Here is a 23,473-nt window from a genome sequence, read left to right as displayed (position 1 = left end):
GCTTATCGACTTCTTGAGAAGAATTCTAAGAAGAAAGTAAACCTACAGACATCGGTCTTGTTTAACAAAATATATATATATACACACACGTTATCTCAATCAATTCTACTTTGGGCACACTTTTCATTTAAACTTCATTTATGTTCATGTGCTGCAGCTACTTGCTCTATGCTACTAGTTTTACCTGCTTAGCTTTCTTGTATAGTAATTAACAGGATGTGTCCTTGATCGTGATCTGGTTTAACTCAATATAATCATTACAGGACATTAACATACCATCCCATTTTTTTAAGAAGTCTGTACTAGGCAGTGAAGATCTAGCACCTGTGTCAACTAATAAATAACAATGTATACTCTCTATCTTTAAAGTAACTGCTGGAGAAATATCATTGATACTGTGCATATGTGATCTATTAATTCATACTGATGGAAGTATTTCTAGTTTTCCTATGTAATTCAGCCTGGAATTAGATTTTTATTACTTCTGCAAGTTTTTTTGTTTTTTATCATTGGCTTTTCAAACCTCATTTTACTGTATTTGGCCATTTACATTCTATTGGATCTTTTTTATTTCTTTTTTTAAATGTCTACATTCATGAGCCAGATCTCCCTGTAATCCACAGTCAGAACATTCTTTTTGTCTATTTTAATTATGCTCTCTTCTAAAGCAGTCTCTTGCAATGTGTTAGTGAAAAAGACATTTAAATATTTGACATTTTCCATTTTATTCTGTTGCACTACTCTTGATCATGTTTCAAATTAGCAACTTTTGTCTACTGTATCGTTTAGTCACTGAGTTTACCTTCAAATACCTGGGTTGTTATACTTGTTTTATTTAAGTACTTCTCTCACAGCTATTTCTATCAAGTCTAATGATGTTGCTTATGGTATATTTGTTTCATTACATTTAACTTAATTATGTTACTAACTGAAATTCACCTTTTCATAATTAGACTTTAACGTATCTGGTATCATCAAATCATTTGGATGTGCATAAGTTTGTTTTATCCTTTTACCTGATTACCATAAGGTGTCCAAATGCTCTGAAAGATTCATTTCTTTGTTCAGTTGTCATATTTATTTATTTCATGATTTTATTGGATGGTATTTCTCATTTTCTGTCTTAGTAACCCACCCATTAGTAGATTAAAGTTGTGAGTTGGCCTTTATTCATCATACACCCTGATAAACTTTTTAGCATCTCCTTATGTCCTAAAGTATATTTCATTTCTGTGGAACCTGAAATGTGTGTTGTGCCACCTGTAGCTTTTAAACACATTTAACATCTTCCTCCAATTTGCCATAAAACAATGGGATGGTGTTTGTTAAATTTTTGGAACCATGTTGCCTGGTGGGGACTTCAGGAGCATCTAAACCTGTGCCTTCTTCATTTCTGTTGTGTTAGTTGCCATATTTATATTTCACTTTACTTAAACTAGTTACTATCTATTTACTTTATAGACTAACTTAAAGTAACTTCCATATTCTCACAAGCTGTTGTTAGTTAATATTTAAATCTTGTAGACACTGTGCTGATTTGTAATGGGGTATTATCATGAGAAGATTAAATAGTTACAAATAGTATTTAGTTAAATACCAGGTATATTCAGTCAGTGGCATTAGCTCATAGGTCACCAAATCAAAGAATTTTATGTGAGAATAAGAAATGAAGAGGTTCAAAATGATGAAATGAAAAATAGCATTGATTAATTTCAATTTATTTGCAAAAGTTTATAGAAACAACTCTTCATAGTTTTAGGATTATTTAAGTAGGTAATGGTCTACATGAGTAGTTAGGGGGCATTTGACAGGAAGAAGTTGTCATGCTGCAATGACACTTGATGATGGAAGTTTTCTGCTGCCATGAAGTGTTGCTAAGAGTCATAGTTCCATGAAGTGGCACCAAAGGGCATGTTATTAGGGAAGGGGTGAAATCATAGTTCAATACCAGAGGACCTGTTACTATAGGCAGATGGTGTTACCAAGGTTCTATAGGCAAACAGTTTTACTAAGGAAAATGTTTCAATAGGCAGATGGTCTTACTAAAGATAATGTTTCAATAGGCAGATGGTCTTACTAAAGATAATTTTTCAATAGGCAGACGGGCTTACTAAAGATAATGTTTCAATAGGCAGATGGTCTTACTAAAGATAATGTTTCAATAGGCAGATGGCCTTACTAGGCTTATTATGTGTGTTTCTATAGGTGGACAGTGTTACTATATTTCCATAGGACTGCATACAGATTTTAACTCGTCTCATCATATGTTTATAGTTTTCATTTATATATTTAACTGTATTACATACATGTGTTTTACAAAGGTAGATGATATTACTAGATGGATTGTACTACTAAAGTTCTATAAGTAGATGGTCTTACTAAGGATAGGTAGATGACATTACTAGGTAAATAGTTCAATAGGATGATGAGCTCATTGTAGGATTTCTCAACATGTCTCAACTTGTGATTATGTCACCAATGGCTAGATTTAATTATGTCCTAAAAATGAAAAACTATGATTTATATTTTTTTATCAGTTTAGCATAACCATAAGCATTCTTGACAAATATTTCATTTTATTGTTGTTTACCATTTATAGATTTATTTTTATTAAAAAGGCGGATGGTGTTTCTATAGGTGGACAGTGTTATTCTACTTCCATAGCTGCATACAGACTTCAACTTTCTCACCTTATGTTTATAATTTTCATTTATATATTTAACTGTATTACATGTATTTCTATAGGCAAATAGTGTTCCTAACATATTTAATGTACTACTGAAAAGATTTTAACATTCCCAATGTTTAATTTTTATAAATATTGAACAAAACAGCATAGCTGATTGTGTTTTTTATGATTTAATAAACATTTAGATTTGCATCTACTTTTAATTTGTACAACATATTTTTTGTCATTTCCTAATGTTTTATATGTAAAATGATTAATGTTAATTCATTCTTATAATTAATATATTGTATATATAACATCTATTCACCCTGAAAAGGATGCTTATTTAAATCTCTAAATAATGTCCAAGAACTTCATGCTTAACATTATAAGTTGATTTGTTCTGCTAAAGTTTAAATGATCTGTGTAAATAGTTATTTTTAACCATTACTATTCTTACCTTTCTGTATATATTTTCACAAATCTTTCCTGCTGACTGAAACTAATAGCATATAGGCATTCTTTCTGTTTATATCTGAAACACATAAACCTAATAGTTTTGCTACAACATTGTTTTGTCTAAATTGATCTTTTTGTTTACCATTAATTATCAGGGGTGGAGTATGAAACAACCATAATAGATTTTGTAAACAGAAACTAGGTTTCTACCTAAATGGAGTGTAAGAGTTCTGGACAAGGTTGTGTCTCATCTTCGTAAAATTAGGTCATGGAGTATCATTTTACTACAGACTAAACTAAAATCTATGAACAAATTACTATTCAGGGATAGGCTGTTTACATTAGATAAGTTATTTTGAGCTAATATTTTTAATTCATTTACAAAATAGTTTCCATGACAGTAGTCATAGAAGGAACATGTAATACCCTGGATATGTTGTGTCACTAGCATACTTACATAGGAAGCATTTGAAAGATGTCAAACAAACATGTAACAGTTTGATTATTTTGGCACAGCCTGGCAGTTGAAGGATAGAAGAAATTTAACACAGTTTTAGTGTGTTTCTTTTTTATTTCATGTATGTGATTATATTTATTCAATTAATTAAGAAAAATAGCTATAATCATTGTGTAAAGTAATAATTGTTCAGTAATTTAGTTTTACTTCATTATAAAACAAAATATACATCACTAAGCATTGCCTATAGCATACAACATTATGATGCATAGTACAGCTTTGGTAGGAGTTGTTGACAGGTTGTATCTCCAATAAACAGAATATCACCAGTAAAAGTTAAGAAAAATCTGTATAAACCAAAATATGAATGGCAATGTTTAATATCAGTAATTTGGAAATAGCAACAAGTTTGATAAAAGAATTGAAACTAAAAAAATATTGAAATATAGAATCTTCCATTGACAGTAACTAATGACAAAGCATATATGAGGGTTTTGAGAATAAGGTGTAGTTTTTATCCATGAATCTTTGTAGAGACAGTTAATCTTGTCCCAGTGGATAAGTGAATACTGTTTAACTAATAATCTATAATTCAATGCATCGGGTGTCTGAGTAATATGTTAGGAAAGTTTATTGTTTGTTAAACAACAAAAAAAATAAAGATGAGCCAGCATATCTGTTGATTTTGTTTTGACACTGTGGAGTTTCAGATGGTGTTATGAGATTGAAATATTAATTGTGTAGTGCTAAATGCAAGTTTGTATATACTTAGAAACTGACTGATTGCACATGTGAAATGTAATGAATAATAAAAAAAAGGAACACTTTAAGAACAAAATGAAGATATATAATGATTACAAGATTTATTTTTAAGAACAGAGATGCATTTATTAAAAGAAATTTACAAAATATACACTCCTTACCCAGGAAAAGCATGAGGTCTTAATTTCCTCACCTGATCTCTGAGTGTGAAAATTGTCTTCCAATTTGCTCCAATTATTGTGAGCTTTGTCCAGAGCTCTCTTTCCCTCTGCCAACTTGACTTGCAAGTGATACATCTCAGAGGCATAGTTCTTCGACCCTCATCTCTGCTGGCTGAACAGTGGTTGGTCCAGTGATCGACTTTCATGTCTCTTAGTTGATGGCAAACCACATTCTTGGCAGTGGTGGTGAAGGTATGTGAGCTCTCTCGTGCCCGATACATTTGGAAGCAATGCAACTTCATTCATGGTCTTGCCACCAGGAATTCAAGGATTGGCTGCATAGTCCAACCCTTTACTGTAGAGGAATTCCTGGGGCATACTGATCTTCACTGAACTGTTCAATTATTCAACATTAGAATTCTCAAGGGAAGCTGGCAAGGTATATTGGAGACCACTGGTTAGATGAAGAAGAAATTGCTAGAATGGCCAATAATTCAATTTTATATTGTGAAAGTCCAGATTGAAACCATAAGTCAGATGAATTCCAACTGGTAAGAAGATAAACCAGATTTTTAAGTTGTAAAGAGGCCTGTAACATCCCAGATAAAAACCACGAACTGCTATAAAATCACATTTAGCAGTAGGATTCTAAAACTATATCTTGGTCAAATGACATTTCTATGGCTTTGCATGTACTCATGGCCTATATCACCCAAAGAAGATACATCCCTAACATCTGCAAACTTCTCGGTTCCTCAGAGTCATTGGGTCTCTGCTTGATCAACACCTATAGCTGTACTGCCCTCTGTTATCCCTGCCAGACAACATCCAACATGGCTTACCCTTCAACCTAGTTATGCTCCTTTTGCTACAGCCTTGTTATCACATGGGTAGACCCATTGTCCAGTAGGAAAGGAAGTGAGTCAAGACTGAAACTAGTTCCTATTTGTATGAGTTGACTCATATTAACTGCTGTGAAAGCAAAAACTTCTATTTTGACGGCTAACACTTACACTGCCTCTTCATCAGAACTTCTTCCAGATATAAATTTAATACTAATCAGGTGCAACTAAAAAGTTTCACCACACAAGTGTCACATTCCATCTCTGACATAACACTCATAACCTCCATTTTTTGCATTATAACCACACCATGTACTGAAAAATGTTAAGAAAATATTCAGAAAACTGTGTACTTGCAAAATATTTCAATCTGCATGATTGAAAAAAATCTCACCATAGTAAAAGAAACAATGGTGTTACAATATCCAAGCTACTGTCTGTGATTTTCATTTACTATTGATAATTTCACATACTCATAAAAACTTCACTTGATCCAATTCAAATATTTTGAATTACTCTTAACAAGAAAAAAAGCAGGTAAAAATTTGTTTTCTCTCAGATGTAATATGAATTAGAGAACAAATAACCACAGTAAACAGAACAAACTGTCAGGAGTCTTCATATTATAGTTTGTTGCATTTACTGTGTTTTTTTGTTTTCTAACTGCTACATATGATATTGTGTTATTTTATGAAAATATGAGTTTCTTTGTTACTTTTATCCTTCAATGAAAATTCACTAACACCTTCTGAATATTTCAATGTTAAAATTAAACCATTCTAGCATTAATGAAAATAACAGGTGCACCATATCTTCAATTAATACCTTTCCAGTCTGTAAAGACAGTTAACCTTATATCACAATGTTTTAACATTCAGATCAGATCCCTTGTTTCCTTTCACATGGTGATTAACCACTGTTTTCTTTGTGTAATTTATCCATTCTTGTTACACAACACTCCTGAATGATTTTATGTAAGGTTCATATATGTGTATAAGACCATAGATACATTTGTTTATAAACATTTATTGCTATATACATATATTATTATAACACATTGTCACAAACTCTAGGAGCTTGAAAGAGATAGCCTCTGGTTATTATGTTAGTCACTTTGGTAGCATCCTCAGGTTGTTTCTGAATTTATAACTCAATAACTTTGGTCTCCTAATATGCTACCATTTAGGAGCCCTCAAACTTGATTTGTTTTTTGTTTCAGGCATCACAAAATAATTGCTGGCAATAATTCAGCCAAACTATGACCTAAGACTTTTAAGTTAAAATAATCATCAGTCATAATCAATATTCATGCCATTACTATTGCATATCAATATACACTCAAATAAATACAAGTCCCTCACTGCAATGGAAATGTTGTACATTCTTCACCTATATGGAGAAGAATCTAACAAGAACCATGCAGTAGGCTCCATAGAGTTCTCACCACCTAGTTAAGTCAGATGATTCTCTGGAAATGCCATATGACATTTTGCTTCTGAAAATTTGCTCATTAGCTTGGAAAGCAAGGGTCACAATGCCCTTTCTCGCTTATCAATTTTTCAACCACATAACAGTCTTAGCTTATCAAGTGCCAATATAGTCCTTACATTGCATCGTGAAACACCACCTGAAAGCTCAGAAAGCAAGGGTCATGACATCCTTTCAGTTGAATTTTCAAACTACTGGATATTGTTGTCAGTCATACAAACTGGTGATATGCTAGGCACTGTATCTACCAAAATCCTAGTTGTAATTGTTGAACAACTATTGTTTTATATCCATTGGATATCTCCTATAATGAAACTGCTTGATAATTTTTGAAGTAATGGTTGCAGAGCCCTTTTGGGCCCATTAAGCATGTGATCAAAAACTGTCCTAACTTCTTGGTATTTGATCAATTCCAGCAATATCAATTAGGAGGTTGTTGACCCAGCTGGCTATTGGAGTTGTATTCTGCCTCTAACTCCCAGAATTTTCTCATTTGGCTTATTATGGACAACTAAATAAGTACTTTCAGCTCTTTCCATCTAATTGGTTGAATCAATGTGACTTTTGATGGCATCCTGGTCAAGCCAGTGTACTAGATATGTGTGTGTGACATATGGACACAGCCTATCACTTTTGCATGCCTTGCATCCCATCCATTGTAACTAGTACTTTAATAGATTCAGGTGTCAGAGTATAAGGTATGGACCAATCCAGCTGAATCAAAGCTCCTTTCATACCTCCAGCACATACCAAAGCCAGATCCAGTTTTCATGCTGGTATACCCCTTCCTTTAATGTCTTGTTATAGCACTTTTTCTGATACTTGGTGGCATCTACTGGCTGTGATGTGAATGTTTGTGTGAATCACCATCCTACCCATTAGTTGCTCAACATCTTAACTGCTGATAAGATTGCTCCTGTTGGCAGACTTCATCCAGCAACTGCACCTACACTCTTTCTCAGCTATTTTTTACTGGCTTTGACCAGAGCTGGAGTGGGGTTATTCTGGTTTGTGATGATATGGAGCCCTATACAGGCTGCTCCATCTAATCTCAGACTTGCTGGGCTCTACACCACTGTGATAATTCTAATCTCTGTGCTTCGTTCACAATGTGGTCAATCTTCAGGGCATACAATGTGATAAACCGATCTTGGTGCACCACACATTGGCAGCTCTTCTTTTTGAATGTTTTGAACAAAAAAGAAAAAAAGAAGTCATAGGCAAAAGTTCTACATCCAGGAGAGGACATCTTCTATAAAAAACAACTATCTTGGACAACCATCTCTCTTCATTGACCAAGTCTTGATTTTGGTCTTAAGCCCTTCTAAATATAGAAAATACCAATTTCGTTTTAAACTTAATACATAATAGTTCAATTAAAGGAGATACTCATGTCAAATGAAACATAAAGTTCTGAAATCATGTCGTTATGGTACCAAAATTTTATCCTTCCTATCTTCTCTGTGTTATTTTTAGATAGCACTGATGTTTTCTAAAAGTGGCACAGTAGGTATGAGAATAACAGGAGATTCATTAATTCATTCTTACCTGGAAATACGACTGTATTCTCTAATTAACTGAGCTTGTGAGAAATAAAGAGAACTGAAAACATATCTACAATCTCATTGAACAGTCTATTAACACAAACACATTGAAAATGTACACTTTATTTGCACCAACAGACAATCACCTTTACTGGAAAGAGCTCTGAATCTGTTTTTCTCTCTTGTATTGTTTCAAGCTTACTCAGTTGAGATCTTGCGTCAGACGTAATTTATCTCACATTACTCACTTGTTAACATCAGACTTACGTAGAACACCTAGCACTACCTATGTGACTGGTCATTCCCAATGAGATATAAGGGAGGTTGTAACCTCAAGAGGTCACCTTACTGCCAATGGAAAACAAAACTGTCTAATTTCACATGCAACAGGTGACCTTTCTGTTATATTTCCCATAAGAAGTCGAAAAGATGCTAGTGAATGATGCAGAACAATAAGTAGCTAGAGCAAAAGTAAATTAACAACGTTCTTGACAAATGTGTTATATATAAGTTGTATACATCTGCAGAAATAAGTTTAAAAAATCCTCTATTAATATGAGGAGGTATAAAACACATGGTATGCTTCTATACAACAAGATAAGTGGACACAAATATGAAGTTTGTGAGAGTAGGAATCATTTTCAGCTTAGATAGTTTATTATTTTTCTAACAGGGTGGTTCGCCTTTCATATTGGTTGCCTTGAGATGTGACAGATGCAGTATATTTAAGGGAAATTAAGGGAAGGCTTGGTAAATATTCAAATGACCAGTGCTAGATTTCTCTTTATGATTGTGTTATTGTTTGTGATAAAAAAATCATGCTTTATTACACGTACCTCATCACATTAATTTTGGTCAGTCCATTAAGGATTTTAAACCAAACATTTGTAACAAATCCTTTATTCTACATTAAGAATAGTCAAAATATTAATACCAGGATTCATACAAAATAGAGTATTTAATAGAACTTTCACAAATTTTGATAATTACAAGCCCAGGCTTTTATGAATAACACAACTGAACTTCACATTTTTAACACAAAAGTATAATCTCGACACAGCAAGTTATAAGAAAGGAAAATGTAACTTCATAAATTTCCAAAAATAATAAAACACTTTCCAACTCTTTGTATAATTTTTACTGACAACACTTATAATCTCTAAGTTTCATGCCATATCCAGTCTAAAACTTCAGTGTCATTCAATGTCCCTCATTTTATCTCACTATGAGAATAATATATTTCATTCTAATGGAATGTGATCTGGTCATGTGTGAACAACTTCAAAAGACAGCTCTGTGTCAGAGAAAAAGGTATGTAAAATGTAGCTATAACAATAATTAGCAAAAATTAGAGGAATACCACAACACTATTAATAGAATGACATAGGAGAAATATGATGAAAATATCAGCTGCAATTTTTTCAATATAGCTAAACAGTTTTAATTATAGGTCTTTTCAGTGTTGCATCTGTATTCCGTCATATAGTTATGGAATACGAATTCAAACTTGGTACACATTATTCTAAAAGTTAATGAAATTAAAACATGAAAATACTGTAATTACAAAGTTCCTACATGTTAGATTAACATTGAAAAAAGAAATTAAATAGCACATATATACTACTTACAATTTTTTAATAATAGAAAAATTGTATTTACTTGTGCATGTGTTTATCTTATGAATAGCCCCCCCCCCTCATAACTTAGCTGTAAGTCTGAAGGCTTATAACAATAAAAATCAGATTTTAATATCTATGGTAGGCACAGTACGGATAGCCCACTGTGAAGCTTTGTGCTTAACACAAAATGAACTTATTGTTACGACAGCGGAGGTCATGTGACGCTAGTACACACCACGTGCTTCTATAACGTTCATGAAGCATCGGGAGACAACTGGATATGGGGTAGTCTTGTATATATAAAACCGGCCAAGAAGCGACAGGAACAATGTGTAATTGAACTGCGGACAGAGTATTGTTGAGTTGAGCACGTGAGACGTTTGTTGTGAATTATAGCGTTTGTTATAGCGCGACTGTTGAAATTAAGTGTATTGCAAAGTTGTATTCTGAAAGAATAAACCAGTTTTATTTAAGAAAGAACTTGTATCGGTAAAGTTTCTTCGGAAATAATTTTTACGGAAAATTAACTAACGAACGAAGGTGTAACATTATAATTATTTGTTTTGTAGTTAAGCACAAGGCTACACAAAAGGCTATCTGTGCTCTGCCCACCACGGGTATCAAAACTCGGTTTGTAATATTATAAGTCTGCATCCATACTCCCACTAGTTGTAAATCAATTATAAGAAGATTGCTAAACACTCCTCTGCCATTTGTTGGCAACCAATGGGCATATGTTAGCATCAAAAACAGGGTGTCAGCAAGTGTATTCTTGGCAAATATGAGTCAGTGCTATATCAAATGATAGCTCTCTTTATATTCTGGATAGTTTTTGTGTATCCAGAAGCATTTTTTATTTGAAAACACACAAATAAAACTTTAAAGCCATTAATAAATACCTGTTAGTCATTTAATTTGAAAACCAAGCCATATTATAAACTTTCTGGTCCTTATTTAAAATTAATTTATTGACGAGTTTCCTTGCAAGAGTTTATCGCAACTCTAATGTATTTATTCCTACTGTTACCCTGTAGTAGAGGACCAAGCTCATTGACAGCAACTATTTCAATACATTGGCTTCACAACAGCTTGCTTTATGTCTACATTGAAAAAATCTTTAGTACATGACAAATAGTAGACCTAACATCCCTAACCTGAAGCTACAATGTAACAATTATTGTGAGATATGATGTTGGAAGGGTGGAGTTGACTACAGGTATGCATCTGTCAGACATGGTATTTTTGTTTTCAAACCAACGAGCATACAAATTTTCTTCTTTACTTTTATATGTAAATACATAACACCATACTTGTTTTTTAACATTGGATTGTTGACAGAGCTACCTTAGTTACTACAGGTAAATTTCTTCTCAACAGCTCCTTTTATTGGTATTTTACTTCTTGATGGTACAATGACTGCCTTCCTTGTTGTCACTGGAAGGTAAATCTGTGGTGTACTAATTGTCATGTAGTGCACAGAAATTTCATGGTCATAGACTGTGAGGCTGTTTAATTGAAACTAGCCTAACCTTAAATTCATGTCTGTGAATGAAATCAGTTCCCAATATGCACTCTTCCTCTAAATCAATTATTCATACATCATGAAATGTAGAGAAGCTTTCTACTGTAAGGGTAATTTCTAACTTTCATCTAATTGGAACTTTTATTTCCACTTGCTGTTTGCATTAATCTATCTTCTTCCATCATTGTTGGAGTCAACAACCCACTTTTCATTACTAAATTGTAGTCATAGAAATCATTTATCAACATATTACAAGGCTTTCCATTAATAAATCAGTTGGCTTGTGGACTGGTTTCTTTAATTCAAACAATGAAGTTTTTATCTCCTTTTGGGGAGAAGGGGTATTATGAGCTGAACTTTGCTCTATAAATCTAGTTAATCCCCGTTTCCTGATGTCTCGTTAGCTCTTTGTTGTTCTTTTGATCTAATTGAGCTGGAAAATTGTCCTTGAGATATTGTCCCCTTGGTAATTAACAGCTGTTAATTGCTCATCCTTGGCTGTAATTTCCAGGTTTTCCACAACTATGACATTTCTAACTTTCTGGTATCTTTGGGGGGGGGGGTATTTCCTACTTGCAACTGCTATTGTATTTTGGTTGATTTCCTCCATTCTGTGTAAATAGCTGTCTAACTGATACTTTTAATTCTTCTAGACTGTTACCAGAAGGAGTTTATAATTCAATACTACTCAATCTGAAGATCCTTAAGTTCTAGATGGTGGATTTAGTTATTTGTCTGTGGCCTTAATGGATTCAAGTTCCATCACAAACTGGAAAGCTTCCTCTAAAGATGTACTCTTACTTTGCTTCATCCTAACTATCATATCCTCATCAGTTGTGGCATCCATAAATTGGTCAACTGTCAGTGAAGCCATCATTTCATGTGGAGAAACCAGGTAAGATAGTTAGCCAAGCCTTTTCAAATTTTCCACAAGTTTGTTTAATGTACTTTCTTTTCTCTGTGCCCTGTTTTGGAACATTGCTCTGGATACTTCCTTCTGGATAAGGCAGCTTGATAGTTGTTATGGCTCTCAGCTGTAAGATTACTTTATGCAATTAAAGCTGGTTCTTTAAAATGGACAACAAGATTAATATCTTGTATTTCAGTTTGGTAATTATTTTGAACTGAGCCTGGTATTCTTTTCATCATAGTGTGTTGGTTTCTCAATCAATAGTGTTGTGGAATTGGCCAAATATATTCTGGAACTAACTTTGGTAGTGAAATGACTGGAGTAGTCTGGGAAAGTTCTGCAGTAACAGATGTCACAGTAGTAGTAGTAATAGGTATAGACCAAATGAGTTTCCCATTCCATATTTAGTATTAAATGCATTTTAGATTATAATTCTTGGGTAAATGTAGAAAGAGGTGTATCTGGGTTCATTTTGCATCCTCCAATTCACTTTCCACATATTTTAATGTCACCTGGTGTACTTTTCTACCTAAATTATCTCTTTTTTTTACTTTTTAAGTTTAATTATTAGAACTTTCCCATACTTCAGTGATGTCTTTCTGTGCCTCTTAAATTCTATTGTTGTAATTCCTCTATTCATCTCCAATTGCTTCACCAATTAGATTTAGTTTTGTTATTGATTCTTTGAATATTTATTTTTTCTTTCTTAAATTACCATCTCATTCTTCTAATTTTTTTATTGGTCATTCTTTGATTTTTTATGCTTTTTGCATGGATTTCTTTTAATCTCTTATCTGTTCATTTAATTTCCTATGTTTTTTTTTCTTCATGATCTTTTTTTTTCCCATTTCATTTGATTTGCTCTTATTTGAATTTTCTGCCTCTTTCTCCCCCCCCCCCCACAGAGTCTCAGCAGTAAGTCCAAAGGCTTATAGCACTAAAAAGCTGGTTTAGATACCCATGATGGGCACAACACAGATAGCCTATTGTGTTTCTTTGTGCTTAAGAACAAAAAAAAACTGTCTCTTTCTTCTTAGTTTTCTTTTATTTTCTGTCTTGTTCCTCAAATTTTCAGTCTTGACCCATTTTTATTTGTTTCATCCTGTTTAGCAAAGCTTCTATCTCATTCTGGAACTGTTAGTCATATTTAAATTGAGCTAAGTTATATTTTATTTTCATCAGAATAATCCCACTTCTGATACCAGTATTTTATATTTTTGTTGGGGCAGTCCTTTCATAATTAATTGGTGAAATAATGAGAAACCCTATCCAGATAACAAATTATTTTCTACAGAGTACCATAATATATACACAGTTGTAAGCCTAAGTTCACCAATAATGTTTTCATTTTCAATAGGAAGGTATTTGCCAATGGCACTAAGACCAACATGTAAATAAACTTATAGAGCTTCACAACTAATTGATTGTGTAGTTGAATATATATGATAACTAACACTGTTCTGAATACTTCACTTTGATTGGCACTCTACTGACTGAAAACTGACTCAATGCTACACTGATTCTTTTTAGTAATGTACCTTTTATTCTAAATATTTCACAAAGTCTTATAATCATTAACATTCACAAACATCATAGGTATTCTAGGACTAGTTTTCAAAATGTACTTGATCTTGACATTATGGTCCCCTGGTGGGACAGCAGTAAGTTTATGGACTTAAAATGATAAAATCTGAGGTTAGATTCCCTGTAGTGGACATAGCAGATAGCCCAATGTGGCTTTGTTCCAAAACAAACTTAATATCATATGCCCACCAACACACACATAAATAAAATAATGAAAATGTAGCTCACAACAATATTTTTGTTCTTACTAGCTTATCCCAGTCTAGAATTTTACATATATTGATATAATTTTAAGACCAAGAGCTTTTCTAGAAACTGAAAATTATATGTTTCCATGGTCTTTTTCATGCCATAGGAAAAACACACTGTGTATCAATATAAACTTATTAATACTTTCAGAAGGAACAGAATCACCCTTCCTATTCTTGTTCTGCTGTAAGATAAATAGTGTATAGAATGAATGAACTAAAAATAGTGAATTTCTATGTTTGTCTAACACCATAAAGTAAATTCACACTCTTTCAGTATACAGTGAATAATAATTAATGAAGAAGAAAAAATCCTGTTTTATTTCGTCCTCTCTAGGATTCGAATGTACTGTTAATAATAAACAAATGAATATGATTTCTTGCTGTCTATATGGCAAAAAAGCCCAATATAGAATATATGGATATTGCATAATAAATTATATGTTATAGGGATAAATGTTTTCTTAAGGTATACCCCTTTTAATTTTGATAAGCTGTTGTGGTATAATAAAAATGTATGTTGTGATTTTATCATGTACTCATTCATTTACCCTTTAGTGGCTATTGTAACATTTAACCCTCTCTTCCCTTATAAAGTCTTCTTTTTCTTATCATTCAAGTCAAGATATTGAGGCATATTTTACTTGTCTGCTCTGTATTTACAAATACAGAGGATTTGACACAGTGGTATCTTGAGGATTTCCGCCAAAGCTGAGAAATTTGGGCCCATTGAAACAAGAGGTTTGCAGATCTCCTATGTGCTATGTGGTTGGGCCACAAAGAATGATACAAGGCACACACAGACTTACACAAGGAGTCAATCTTTAATTTAAATGTTGACACTTTACAGAAACAACAAAGCTCTATTATACAATACAAGGCAAGTGCTTATATGTGAATCAAGAAATATATGTGTAACTAGCAAGAGTGATGAAAACTTTATTATATGATATGCTCTTGATATTGTGTGTTCTTTCTCTGAAACCTAGGCTAGTGTATAGGAAAAGGATCACAAAAAGAGAATGTCCCCAAATTAAAATATAACACAACAAAGTTAACTCTTGCCATAATCATACTAACTAACAATAATGAAATGTGCTTCACTAACCTGTGGGGCATATTATACTGTATTTGCTTACTGGCAAACTTAAACAAAATCATAGGTGAAAGCCAAAAGGTGCTCACAAACAAAAATGAATGTTAACTTTAAAGTTACAAAAGAACTCAAAGATTTTTCAGAGTGTAAAACTATATATAAAATGCACAAACCTGTTACCAACAATCAAAAATGACTGTGCTTACCATACCAAAGTATGCACATTTGCATATGCACACAACATACTAACACACAGATTTTGGTTAGAAGGATAATTAATCAAATGGAGAACAAATGCCAAGTTAAGTGTACTTGAGTGCCAGACTTAAAAATTGAATTGTTCACCCTGCCATAAATACACATCCAACACAAATTTGATGAATACAATTCAGCACACTGTAAATTTTAAAGAGGATAAAAACAGTAAATAAATATTGTCACTCTTTCTTTTTAGTGGGGGATAAAGTTAGTTCAGTATGTAACCATGGAAAGTGGGCATTGTGTTTTGTATTGTTCTCTCTCTCTCTCTTTCTGTCTTCAGTATCTGCACCCTTGATTACACATTATCTTTTTTACTGTATGCAGCCTTATTTTCAACTAACTCACATATCTGATATTTTCTACATAACTATGACCATTTTAGCATATATAGGATTATTTTATTCTTCCTTGTGAATACGTTTTTAGGTGCTGCACATGTAAACTTACAACAAAAGTTATTCAAGGCAGTACATGAACATAATATGTGCTAATTCATCCCACAGGCTGAATCAGGAATCAGAGGGTGTGAATGATGAGTAGTGTTTTTATCCTCTCAACTTAACTGATGAAGAGGAAGATATTAAGACTACTTATCTGCCTCTATAAGATGAAGAACTTGGAAATTAGGTGTGGGTGAGCTCTGATGGTCAGCTGAGATGCTATTGATAGCTGGGAGTAACTGCCAGACCAATAACTAGGACAGTCACTTGTTTATAAGATCCATAGCTGAAGAGAAAGCATTCCTCTCTTTCTAAGATATCAAGTAGTATTTCACATTGAATTATATGTACAATGTTGTATGATTTCCACATAATTATTTTTTATAAACATAATATTTTTTTTTCAAGATAAATGGAACTGAAAGGACTTTACAACCTTTACTTTTTGAGTTATTAAGCAGAACCACATTAAAATGATAACTGCTTGATTACTGCACAGTTAGGTGGCTGATGTGAGTAGATCTAATGTCTAGAACATCAACAAATTGTATGGATGATGATTGCCAAGATTTCAAAAACTCAGCTGAAAGGGCATTGTAACTCTTAGTTTCAAAGCTAATGAGTAATTATCTTGGGCAAAAGGTTCATTGGACATTTTTGTGAGAATTTTTTTACATGATTTATCTGAATAGTGGTAGAATTTATTTGGACCAGACAGTATGATATTTTTTAGATACTTCCATTACCCACAAGTTTTTGATAATCTTAGATGTTCAGTGGGGGCATTGTGTTCATTCTCAATACTAGATGAATAAGATTGTTATGATTATAAGTGAAGAAACCCTTGTTTCACTGGATTTTGCCTGTAATTTTGTAGCAGGTGGATTGACTTGTTAAGGGTGATACAATACTGTGATAATTCAACTACAAGAATTGGCAGCTGTCTAGATCATTAAGTGCATTTTGCTGCTGCCTATAGTGGGCCAATATGTCTTCATATACTCTGTTTTAAACACAATGAGTCAGATTTAATTGTTTGGAGTGCTGTTGTCCATCACTATCAAGATCCTTTCATTAGATTTAACATTGTGAATCCCAGAATGGAAGAAAATATGTTTTTTTATTGTAAAAACATGAAATTATTCTACAATTGCATGAGATCTATGATATTTGAGCTCATACATTAATTGAGTTACATAATATGAAAAGGCCTCTTGGTGCAAATTTTGCAGTGAACTTATTGAATGAAGAAAAATAGGACAAGTCTTTACTAATACCATATCACTTACTTTGTAAATAACTGTATATTATCAATGGTTGTAGACTTAATGTTGTTTTTTTCTGAACTATTTAAATACTGTATCTTGCTTTCTGCAGAACTTTTTACAGTTTAGTTGTTCAGTTAGATAGTCCTATGGAAGGATGACTTCACATCCTAGTTTGCGTATAACCTGTAAACTCCTGGACAGAAGCTCTGATGGTAAACAAAACTGAGGAAACTGATTATCCCAAGTTTTATTATTTTTAATAATGTAAGCAGATATCATTCAACCAATGGTTCTGTTTACTCATCCTGTCATGTTACTCTGAAGATGATATGGAGTTTAATAACATGAATAAAACCATGACTTTACAAGTATTGACCATGAAATGAGACACAAGTTGGGGTCCATTATTTGGTTCAATTAAGTCTTTTGAAATTTCATATCTGTGTGGTATATCCAGGTAAAAGTGAATTAACTTTAGTGCCAGATTGGATAAGTCTTCTAGATAACTAAAGATTAACTAAAAATATTAATTACTGAGCAAAACTAAATCTCTTACTAATTGAGTAGATGTGAAATGAAGCAATGATGCTGAATATAAGTTGTAATAAAAAATGCTTGAATAAGTATGATAGGCACTTGACATCCTTACATGAAGTGCAGTATTGAGCCATATGTTTCCCAGGCAGAACAGGTAATATTCCTTTTGAGAACATCAATGGAACAAAGGTAGCTTAGAATGAAACAAACTTGACAGCTTTCTTGGGCACATGTTATATGATACAAACCTGCAGATATACAGAACAAAGAATAAATTTAAATAAGTGTCATAATATTATGAGAAGATAGAAATGAATGATATATTAATATACCACAATTCCTGTCTTCTATACTTCAGACTTGTTCTCAAGCCAACAGTTTACTTTTACAATCCCTGAAAACACCACACAGATATCACACCATTAAACAAATAAAAACACTAAATAATTAAACATCTGTTGATAATAAAATGCATTACATAAGTCATATCAACACTGCTTCCACTGTAAAATCAGTTGCATCTGTATCTAAAATGAGTAGGCCCTCCAGAACTGGATATGTGAATACAGGAGTAGCAGTCAATTCCTTTTCAGTTTGTTGAATGTTTGTTCACAGTTAGCAGTCCAACAAAATGTATTTGGCTTTTCAAGTATCTTGTGTAACAAATAAACTATGCCAGTAAGTAATTTTAGAAAATAAGAGTAAGAGCACAGACCAAGAAATCCTCTTACCTCACATAGATTCTTTGTTGTTGGTCAATTCTGGATAGAGTAAGTTTTGATGGATCTTTAGATACACTCTTTCTGCTGACTATATGTCCCAAGAAACTTGCCTGTTGGCAGAATAATTTACACATTTTGGGATTGAACTTAAGGTTCTCTTCCCTCGACCAATCCAATACTTTCCTTAGCCAATCATAAGCATTATCATAGGTTTCCTATGTACAGTTATGTCATCCAAGTAAATGAGTACGGCATTCAGGGTAGTTCAGATGAATCACACTCCTGTAAATGCTGAAATTTTGCAAGTGCACTATATAATTCAAATGGTGACAAAACAGATTGCCACAATCAACTTGATGCTGTGAAAGACTCTTCTCTCTACTCTCTTTGTCAACTTGCACATGCCCACATTTACTCTTAAGATCCAATTTTAGAAACCATTTGATTGAAATGCAGCTTCCAAAGTAGAATCAATTCTCGGCAGTCAGTAGGCATTCATCTCTGTAACTTCATTTGCTTTTCCATCCATTCCATTAGTCCATGTAAAACTTTGTGGATCAATCATTTTTCTTCACAAGCTCAATAAATGATGCCCATTGTCTAGTATTTAGTTCTATCACTCCTTATTCCTCCCTGGCTTTTATCTCTCTGAAAGCTTCAGACTGTTTTGCAAGTGTAAAATATATGGCTTACATAATGGGGCTGCATTTCCAGTATCAATCTCATGTGATATTTTATTAGTCTGGTTAAGTCATGATATCCACTGGAGAAAGTGTCTTGGTACTCCTTGAACAAATTATGTAACCTATAACATTGATCAGCTGTAAGAACTCCACAGCTGTGGTTATACAACTCTTGTAAATGAGGTAGTTAGGTGTTCTTATGTATGAAGTTGACATTAGACTTCCTACATATTTCCAAGTTGACTATTTTTGATGTGTAAGCACTACCTGTACAGTCTCAATCTTGCAAAGTTCCATCTAGATTTGACTCAAATTTTATAATTTGTTGTGTTCATGGTGATAATGATGACATATTTATTCTTCAGGTCCACAAAAGCTCTACCAACCATTAATCTATCAGGACATGCTGGAGGGTTTAGTTCTATTATAGCTCTGTCGCTAGATGTAAATTTAATTTTAATAAATCCTAGTATTAGTATTTCACTTCTTGGTGATACAAAGACTGTTTTTCATGTTGTCATAGGCCAGGTTTTTCCATATTCCCTTTTTTCTGCAGTTCCTGGCATATGTCCTTTTAAGTTACATTTAAAACACCTATTGTCTTGTGGTTGATTTCCTCCATTCCGTGTAATTAGTTGTCTAACTAATCCTTCTGGTACTTTTTCATCAGCATTTTCCAACTAGTGGTTTGAAAAGTCCTAGGGTTTGACAGATAATTCTGAGGGCTTGCAAGAGTGAGAAACATTTGATAATGGCATCTTTTCACACTTTCTTGGTTCTACAGCTCTAGCAATATCTCAATTTCATTCTAATTTATTAAAATATTTATGGAAGGAAGTAACTTGATGCAGAGCCAGATTTAAAACTATATCTCTCTTCTGTTGAGTCAAACTTGAAAGCACTGTGTTCTTCAAAACAAGCTCAGAAGCATCATTAACTTTAGTTAAATGTTTTTGTTTTCAATTTTTCATCATGTTTCAAGAATTATATTTCAATTTTACTGGGTACTAAATACAAACTGATGACAATATGAGAGATTCAAATTTTATTGTAATTGTGTTACAGACTATGTGTTACAGAAACTTTTTATTTTTAATGAATTTAACATCTTTAAAAGTTATTTTATTTTACAGAATTTATTACTGCTTAAAAAGGATTTACTGTGAAAACTATTATCACCCAAGGGGTTCATGAAGAGAAAACGTTTGGGATTCACTGTTGTAAATTATTGACAGTTCAATGCTACTTGATATGATGGTCCTGTAAGTTTGAGGTGGTGTCTGTAGTCATTTATCTGCAACCTTAATGGATTTTTGTTCCATTTACAACTGCAGTGCTTCATTTAAAGTTATACGTCTACTTTGCTTCAGCCTAATTCTCATATCCTCATCTATTATGGCAGCTATAGATTAGTCACATGTCAATTAGTCCATCATTTCAAGAGTAGTATCTGGATAAGATGATTGGACAAGTCTATCAAAATATTTTTCAAGTTCAGCTAAGGTCTCTTCTCTCCTCTGTTGATGTCATTATTTACTTTATAAATTTTGTAATTACAGCTTTCCTGTACTTCCTTGATGTCCTTCTGCATTTCTTTAGAGTTGTTGTTGTAATCCCTCTACATGTCCTCCATAGCTTCAGTGATCTTGTCTTTAATGAGATATAGTTTTGGTTTTAATTCTTTAAATGGTACAACTCTTTTTTTTTTAACTACTCTCTTAAATTCCTGTATCTCACCCTTTGTCTTTTTTATTTTATGTTTCATTCTTCTTGGTCTTCTTTTATTTTTTTGTCTCTTTCTTCTTGGCCTTCTTTTAATTTTTTCTATCTTTCTTCATGGTCATCTTTTAATTTTTTCTTGGTCTTCTTTTAATTTTTTGTCTCTTTCTTCTCTGTCTTATTTTAATTTTTTTGTCTCTTTCTTCTTGACTTCATATTAACTGTTTCATTAACTCCAATTAAATCTCCAATATCACCACACGAAGTCATCTGGAAAGTTTAACTTCAAATACTTGTACACTTTTTTTCATTCTTCAAAATGTTCTCATATTTGAGATCACTGTTGTAATATTGTTCTTACATGGAAGGATTTTTTTAATTATTTGAAGAGATATTTCAAAGCCCAGTCTATGTAACAATGACAATTAGTTTATTTCTTCTTTACCATTTCTACAATCTTATACGTGGTTGTAACTTGTACTATTGTAAATGTAAGTTCACAAATAATGTTCAAAGGGAAATACCTCACTAATGGTATTACAATAACGTAAAAATAAACTTGCTTGTACATCTTCATAGATAATTAATTGAGTAATTGAATATACATAATAGCTAACACTGATTCAAATAAATCACTAAAGCTAAATACTTCAAACTAAATTGACTGCTTGCTGATTCTCATATTTATAATATAGCCTTGTTTCTAGACATTTCACAAAATTTAGCAATCACTAAATTCTTGAAAGTTCTGGTATTCTAATAATAATATAAACTCAAGTATCCTCTATCTAACAGTTAAATTAAAATATTAAAAACAACATTAACTAAAAGTTAGCTTGATAAAAAAAGAAAATGCAAGTATTTATTGGGTAATTTTTCTTTATTTAAAAAGTTGAGCAAGAAATAATTAGTTGCAGTAATTTTTAATAAGTTCATAGTGGCAGTATTGAGGTATTAAAGTGCATTTGACCGAAATTATTTTCTGGTTGCATATAAAAACCCTGTGTGGTCATTTATTTATGGTTCCCACATTTTATGATACAACCCTCTAATGAAAAATAAGATTTACATTTCCTTGAGGTTAGATTTTGTGTGGTGATTCTTCTATTGTTTTGACTACTGAACTTGGCTTTTCTAGTGATGATGTTTAAAACATTTTTAGTGGAAATATGTTTTTTCCCTTGTCCAGAACAGATTTTGTGGAAGATGTAAATATGTAGAGAAAATTTTTCAGTTGACCTGGGTATTACTAAACATGGTAGTGCTTAATATATGTAGGGATGAGCTGAGAAAAAAATGGCTGTCACATTCAGTCTAGTACTTTATGATGCTCACATATAACTGCTAAAGTTGAGTTATAGCCTTATTTGAGCACTTAATTGCCATTATCGTGTATTTTCACAGCTTGTAAGACTCCCAGTATCATTGAAAAGTGCTCCTAAAATGGAAAAATTGGAAAGTAGCCAAAGTGTTTTCTTTCTTTTTTACTTTTCTGATCCAAGCCATATAATGTGTGAAGGTTTTGAAATGGCTTTAGTATGACAGAAAATACATTTTAAGAGCACTTGGGAACAGGCTCTTACTAAGCTACAAAGAATCGTAATTCTTGTGTAAACGATATTATCTTTACCTCTTGAAGTTAGCTTTCTTACAAGTATATGATGTTCCTTTAAAAAACTTAAGTAAAGGGTTACACAGGAATTACCAGTCAATAACAGATGAAGATTAGCTGACTGTAACATGTAGATACTCAATGCTTTGTACTTCACACAATCCGTGTCTTTAGAGAGCCAACCCTTATATTATGTATGAAGTGAAGGAGTGAAAAAAAAATCAGTACACATAATATTAAATTTTATTACATACATTCATAGAATACACTAACTCTCATTCAGGGAAAAAAATGTCACAAAACAACTAATAAAAAAGGTTTTGTAAATGTAAAATGATGTAGGGATGGCAGTGCCAAAAAGAATGCAAAAATGAAAATAGGTATGATACAGCTATACATTTTTTCATAAATTCTTTCTTTACTGAAGGTTCCTCAACATTATATCCTAAGAAGCTAAGATTGTGACCAATGATGATTAATAATCTATTGTAGCCAATTGTATGGTATAATATTGATATCTGAGATCACTCTTCGAGTGCAATGAAGAAACTGACAAAAATGATATGATATTAACAATATATATATATTATGATTCAATTATAAAAATAAGAAATATGTTTACTTATCAACCTACTTCAATAAAATTGTTTTAAAAAAAGAGGGGAAATAAGTAAGAAAACTTTTTTTTGCAAAAATATGATGATGAGATGGCAATGCCAAAAAGTACAGAAACAAGGTAGGGATGAATACACAAAACTATACAAAAGTTACTACATAAGTAGCCAAATCTTTCCAAGGATAATTTTTTATCAACAATTAAATGTTGAATTCCTGTCAGTTGCATCATTTCAGGTTTGAATAAAAGCATTTA

General features: G+C 32.5%; 1 protein-coding gene across 3 annotated transcripts in view; it reads left to right on the top strand.

The window, feature by feature from the left end:
• LOC106462575 (acyl-CoA dehydrogenase family member 11-like) overlaps positions 1-23,473 on the top strand; it is a 176,685-nt gene that overhangs the window by 39,357 nt on the left and 113,855 nt on the right. Inside the window, exon 2 of one of the 3 annotated variants that reach the window (XM_022389870.1) lies at positions 12,176-12,417. The exons of the other annotated variants lie outside the window; for them this stretch is intronic. Within the exon in view, the coding sequence (XP_022245578.1) occupies positions 12,269-12,417 (149 nt within the window). The 5' untranslated portion in view covers positions 12,176-12,268. The remainder of the gene's footprint in view (positions 1-12,175; positions 12,418-23,473) is intronic. 3 annotated transcript variants of the gene reach the window in all.

This window comes from Limulus polyphemus, unplaced genomic scaffold (assembly GCF_000517525.1).
Source record: "Limulus polyphemus unplaced genomic scaffold, Limulus_polyphemus-2.1.2 Scaffold1200, whole genome shotgun sequence".
Classification (NCBI taxonomy): Eukaryota; Metazoa; Arthropoda; class Merostomata; order Xiphosura; family Limulidae; genus Limulus; species Limulus polyphemus.
This window is presented reverse-complemented; position numbering and strand designations above follow the sequence as displayed.